Below are 6,652 nucleotides of genomic sequence, written 5' to 3' on the forward strand. Positions count from 1 at the left end.
TTGAGCTCAATTCAGATTTCTCGACGTTTCTTTAAAATGAAATATGTCACTTAACAAGAGAAGACAAACATTAAAGTTCCTCGAAATTAGTAACACGGGTTATTTAGCGTTGACACAGCAGAGGAAACGAAAGCGAAAACTCACGTTTTCAGACAACGCGAAATGAGCTTCACTCACGTCGGGCCCGAACGCAGAACGTCAACTTGTTTCCCGCCAGTCATGCGCAGTGGACCTTTTGGCTTTTCCCTGATCTCATGGCGTTCCCGTCGCCGTCCGCGTTGTCGTTGCTTAAAGTCCCTATTGTTACATGTGTAACCCCACTCTAGTGTCGGTCTACATTAGTCTAGTGTCTTGATTTGATTTGATGTTGCGGGTTTTGGATTTCAACGTTTCCAAAGTCAGTTTGCCAAAGTCAAATCCAGTAAGCTTGAGAATACGTCCCTTGACAGTTTTTGAGCTAACCTTTTGATATTTTATCCTGCCAAGTTTATAGTCTATAAAATTTTTGGAATCGTTTTTGTTGTTGTTGTTGTTGCTGTTGTTTTTTCTACTTATTATTCCTTTGCTGTCATTCAGACATACTGTCACATGACAAATGACGACAAAGGATGGACGCTTATCGCTCGATTCGCAAACAACGAGGACAAAAACTGGATGCGTGACGACGGACTCTGGTGGTATGACCAGCACGTTACCATGGAAATAACCACAGATTCATCCGTTGACTGTGACATGATCTCACCGGCGTTTTCGTTGGTCAGGGGCAGAGCCTTTAAGATGACGAGCAGTGATGAGCCGAGTCACACTTCTTTGTTACAGACCACAGGTGACTGTTTGGCTGGACAAACGTTCCGATCAAAAATCACAAGCTATGGCGACTTTAGAAATGGCAAAGTTTGGGCCAGTAACCAGTGTCTGGGAAGCTGCACGGTTCAGTATGGTGGTCAGTACAACTCAATAGACGGGTTTCAACAGGCTGAGTGCAGTGGTGAAATCGAAAGCGCTAGCATCATCGGCTTCTGGTGTGACTGGCTTAATGGTGATGGATCAGTGATGATGATTGGTGGAGGGGGAAGTTCTTGTGCACGTGCTGATCAAGGGAGTGGAATAACAGACGCTAACTCTGCTTCGTTTGTCGAAATGGTTGGAAGCCTGGCAACCGAATATGACTTCGCATCTACGAGGAATGTCCCATCCCAGGGCTATTCTTTTAATTTGTGGACCCGTTGAATGAGAATCATCATTAAAGTGCATATAACCACCACTTTTTCTTTCTTTGAAACATATTTGCAAGTGATTAAGAAATTGTTTTCGATTGAATCGTAGAGTCCCTCTGTCCAGGGAAATTTGAAAAAAAAAAGATATCTTCTTGGTAAAATGAAGCCATTATAATTTGTTTTATGCTGTTAATGGATGGCAATGGGGCCAGCGTCTATTTTTTACATACACCCGACAAAGTAGGATCTGTCGTGTGGAGTAATTTTCTTTAGAATGGCACGATAGATATCGAGAGAGATAGAGATATCCGGTGACTAGGTTTTTTGTTAACTGAGAAGAAAAGTTATAATTTAGAATTCGGAATATAAACCACTGTTGGCTTGAACATGCCACACACCTTTTCCTTAGATTTGCCCTTCAGTTTTATTTTCCCTTTATCAAAGGCCACGGTCACCGTCATTGTAGCCGGTTGGATGGTACTGACAGGAACTGAGATCCGTATAAGAACCGAGTTTGTTAAGATGTATAGATGTCACAAAGCAGAGTTATCCAAATTATAATTAGAAAAAATTTTGGGATCAAAATTGGAATTGCTCACAAACTGCGAGGATTATTTTGTTTCAGCCACAGTTCAGGCACTTAATCAGGCATACGTCAGTGTGGAAGCTATTTAAGAGGCACCCTCTGTAATTTTCAACTATGGCCATTTGGACCAGAAAAAATCAAATTCCTCAAACTTCCTCAGATGAATGGTCTAGATAAGTGATTCACAAAAATACAACTTTCAGTTCAATTCGATTCGTATTTTAGCACTGGGGCCACCATCTTAGTTTTGCCCCTCTGAGAGGGCTTTCAGCGGCCATTTTAGGGCACATTTTTAACAATTTGCCATACAAAGAAAACGATCTAAATCCGGGTAAAAACCGGTTATTCGAGACCAGCAAATGTTTCTTGTTACATTGAGAGGCTGTTTTGGCAATTTGATCATCACCTGATTTTTCTACAGAATTTTAAATTTCTTTCCTTTCGGACTACTCATGAAGCGCCATAAAAAAGGCGAAGTTTAAAGGAAAATATCGCCAAAAGTACATCACTTGAGATCCCAAAACTACCCTCCACTTAAAGAGCAATGTCTCACCTGTAAAAACCTGCAATAAAATTTTGGGGCAGTTAAAACTGTAAAATGTTAGAAGAAGAAGTTTAAGCTGTGCTTTTGTCAACAAAGACCGCCGTCCTAATTAGCATAATAACATGAAAATAACGATGCACAGAGAAAATAATGATATATTTCACTTACCTCGCGACATGTCGACAACTGGATGTTCCACGATGCCTCATGTTATATTTCCAGTATGTTTCAGCCACATTTTCGGTGATTAGTGTACGAAATCACTTTCAGACATCGCCACGGTTAAGCAGATTTCAACTCTCCGAAGCCCGCTTCATAACATCTATCAATATTATTTGTCTTTCGCCTCATAAGCCGCCGTTTACAAGAAGTTTAACAATTTGCTGAGATCCTAACTAACCCAGAGGTATGTTAGCAGCCTTTAAGATCCTCCTCTTAATCGAGGATTCTCATCAAGAACTCGTTTAAGCTCAGTTCTGTTTTGATCTGTTGTGCACCCGCCATTATTCCACAGATTGCGTTACATTTGACAAATGCACATTCCAACGGGTAGGGGGTAGGGTGGGTAGGAAGTGAAAATGTAACCGACATTAAAGCCATTTTACGCATTTCTGTGGCTAAACTAGTAACTGGCTTTCCCAGAATGATTTGAACATGAGCTTCTGCTTGCAGGTATTTTCTAGGTTATTTTTGCAGGGTAGGTAGGGGGAGGGGGGCGGGGGTCGTGTATTAAAAAAACAAAAAGAAAAAAAGAAAACCATAGACAGTATCAAGTCAAAAGATTATGATCTGTGTATCTTGATCAGCTTTATCAGTTCATCAGTGAGGCCCTATTCGGGGTTTTCAGGATACTGGACATTTGGGTAAAAAATTAACAGGATGCAAGAAATTTAGGGGAAAAATTAATGCGGTAGAGCATGTTTAGATCAGATAAAGCGGGACAGTTGTGTCTTTCGCTGCCGGAAGTGACATCAAATTTTGCAAAAGACAACAGACTGACGAATAGTGCGCAGGAAGTAATGATAAGTGACGTTTTATTGAAACTTCTTTCATTTTCTTAGCCGTTTCACTTTTGCATCAGAAAAGGGAAATGCTCAGAAAATTACTGAAGGGAGTTAAGGACGGTACCTTCTTTTTTAGGCATGTTTTAAACGCCAGGCGCGCGCTTGGGTTGGAGCTAGTGACCTAATTAACTACCCTTCCAAGCGTGCGACTTAAAAAAAATCCTATTGTGGCCGAAACAAATTTCGTACTAAAATTACGAGCCTGTACTAAAACCGGGATTACCAGAAAAGGAGCATATCGCTAAGCACTAACTGTGAACGGCTTCCAGCTGAAAAACTAGCTTTTATCGTATCCGTAGAAAAAATCATACTGAAATTCAACTGTAGATGGCATAATGCGCGCGCAAAACAACTGCGAGAGACGTCAATGTTTAACTTACTTAGAAAGTAACAGGAAAAAATGTAACGGACACCGACAAAGTTTTCGAAAGGATGAAACAACTCGTTTAACTTTTAACAAAGGGGTGATTACAGCTACATTTTATGATATGAATTGGAAGTGGCAAGCCTATTCGACAAAGCATTAGTTTTTGGCTGTGAGGAAAAGTTATGTAGACTGTATTTTGGCTAAGCCAGAGGAGTGCTATTGCGACGATTCTGTTATTACATATCAAAAGTGGTTTTTATGTTACCACTTACCACGTAGTTTAAAGATGTTTTTTAATATGTTTAGTTTTCTGCATGTAAAGGCGAACCTTAGGAGAATCTGTGAAGAAATATCTTTACCTTTTTTCAGAAAAATGCTACCGTCAGCAGTAGCTAATTATCTCGGAAAAATTAATGACTACCCCTAGTTTTCTTTGTGGATTCTAATAACCCTGGCTAAGATCTACGTTTCCCACGTTTTCTTAATCTGGCGAAAACACCTTTGTATTTTGTAGGCACCATTCGTTATGAGCCTGACGCACCCCACAGCCACTAATGTCGTTCAGTTCTGTGATGGAGCACAGCTGCATGTCTGCACAAGACTGGTTTTCAACCCTATGCAGGGCGCTTTAAAATACCCGCATCTATCAAGCAAAGCACTAATGTTGACGCTTAGCTTTTAAAGAATTAGGCCAGGGATACGTTTAAGGCACACAAGTTGAATGAGTCATAAGCAATTGGATGAGTTAACTGACACTTGTCAAAAATATCTGCAGCTTGATTCTCAGCGGTTGTTGTGTCTTCTTGGAGGACCTTCTCCTGTCTGTTTCTGAGCTTTGAAGCCATTCTCGAGAGGGAGGATTAAACGTGGCAAGGAGTCAGGAACTCATCACAGGTGAACCGCCTAATTCTGGCCTCATCTTTTCAGCGCCTCCTCTTTTGTGCTACAGTAATTGCTTCGACTTTTATGGCCGTTTCCTGACCCAAGAAAAACTTTTCTTGCGCACTGCTTGTCAGTCTGTTGCCTTTCGCAGCATTTGATGGCATTTCGGGCAGCGAAAGACACAAGTATAATGCTGAACAAAAAAAGCACAAGGAAGAGGCTTTCTATTGGAGTTCTATCCGTATTCTATTTGTAATAAATGAAAATTCTCATCAAAAACTAATGGCTGTCGATGAGATTAGGATAGTTGTTTACAAATATAGTGTGGAATATTGTGCCTCGATCTCTTTGCAGACACAAAGGTTACCATGTAAGAAATTCGTGTTAAACGGTACAGAATTCGGGACACATTTCATTCCGTGTTTATTTCTCCAGCCCCGTCTTTATCTATCTATTCAGTGTAACAAGTGTGGGCTTCGAAATTACTAACAAGGAGCTGCGTTACCTAACCTTGAGACCCCTAAAATCTGATACAAAACTTTCATATTCCACGGTGATATAAGTACTAAGGGTCCAGAATAAATGCTCATAGCAGTTGACATACATTTATTTTATCCTAAACAGCTGACCATTGTTGAGGCCCCATTGTGGGAGGGGGGGAGTGGTGTCGGTGTATCCCTTATCCTGTTAATTTTTGTCCTAAATATTTTGTATCCTGTTAAATCCAGCTAAACGATTTCCTACTCAATTAATATCCTGTTTTATCTGATCTAAACATGCTCTAACCAATTAATAGTTCCCCTAAATTTCTTGCATCCTATTAACTTTTCACCCAAATATCCAGTATCCTGAAAACCCCGAATAGGGCCTCATTGATGAACTGATAAAGCTGATCAAGATACACAGATCATACTCTTTTGACTTGATACTGTCTATGGTTTTCTTTATTATTATTTTTTTTAATACACGACCCCCCCCCCCCCCCCCCCTACCTACCCTGCAAAAATAACCTAGAAAATACCTGCAAGCAGAAGCTCATGTTCAAATCATTCTGGGAAAGCCAGTTACTAGTTTAGCCACAGAAATGCGTAAAATGGCTTTAATGTCGGTTACATTTTCACTTCCTACCCACCCTACCCCCTACCCGTTGGAATGTGCATTTGTCAAATGTAACGCAATCTGTGGAATAATGGCGGGTGCACAACAGATCAAAACAGAACTGAGCTTAAACGAGTTCTTGATGAGAATCCTCGATTAAGAGGAGGATCTTAAAGGCTGCTAACATACCTCTGGGTCAGTTAGGATCTCAGCAAATTGTTAAACTTCTTGTAAACGGCGGCTTATGAGGCGAAAGACAAATAATATTGATAGATGTTATGAAGCGGGCTTCGGAGAGTTGAAATCTGCTTAACCGTGGCGATGTCTGAAAGTGATTTCGTACACTAATCACCGAAAATGTGGCTGAAACATACTGGAAATATAACATGAGGCATCGTGGAACATCCAGTTGTCGACATGTCGCGAGGTAAGTGAAATATATCATTATTTTCTCTGTGCATCGTTATTTTCATGTTATTATGCTAATTAGGACGGCGGTCTTTGTTGACAAAAGCACAGCTTAAACTTCTTCTTCTAACATTTTACAGTTTTAACTGCCCCAAAATTTTATTGCATCTTTTTACAGGTGAGACATTGCTCTTTAAGTAGAGGGTAGTTTTGGGATCTCAAGTGATGTACTTTTGGCGATATTTTCCTTTAAACTTCGCCTTTTTTATGGCGCTTCATGAGTAGTCCGAAAGGAAAGAAATTTAAAATTCTGTAGAAAAATCAGGTGATGATCAAATTGCCAAAACAGCCTCTCAATGTAACAAGAAACATTTGCTGGTCTCGAATAACCGGTTTTTACCCGGATTTAGATCGTTTTCTTTGTATGGCAAATTGTTAAAAATGTGCCCTAAAATGGCCGCTGAAAGCCCTCTCAGAGGGGCAAAA

At 40.3% G+C, this 6,652-nt stretch overlaps 1 protein-coding gene and 1 long non-coding RNA gene across 2 annotated transcripts in view; both read left to right on the forward strand.

Moving 5' to 3' along the window:
* The first annotated feature begins 516 nt into the window (after window positions 1-516).
* Window positions 517-1,658, forward strand: LOC110043989 (uncharacterized). The gene has a single exon (XM_020749501.2). The coding sequence runs from the start codon at window positions 589-591 to the stop codon at window positions 1,228-1,230; it is 642 nt and encodes a 213-aa protein (XP_020605160.1). The 5' UTR covers window positions 517-588; the 3' UTR covers window positions 1,231-1,658.
* A 4,180-nt stretch (window positions 1,659-5,838) lies between these two features.
* Window positions 5,839-6,652, forward strand: part of LOC149105344 (uncharacterized) — a 2,783-nt gene continuing 1,969 nt past the window's right edge. Inside the window, exon 1 of the long non-coding RNA XR_016201409.1 lies at window positions 5,839-6,185. This is a non-coding gene — a long non-coding RNA (uncharacterized LOC149105344). The remainder of the gene's footprint in view (window positions 6,186-6,652) is intronic.

This window comes from Orbicella faveolata, unplaced genomic scaffold (genome assembly GCF_042242905.1).
Source record: "Orbicella faveolata isolate gen_17 unplaced genomic scaffold, um_ofav_v1 contig_34, whole genome shotgun sequence".
In the NCBI taxonomy this organism is placed as follows: Eukaryota; Metazoa; Cnidaria; class Anthozoa; order Scleractinia; family Merulinidae; genus Orbicella; species Orbicella faveolata.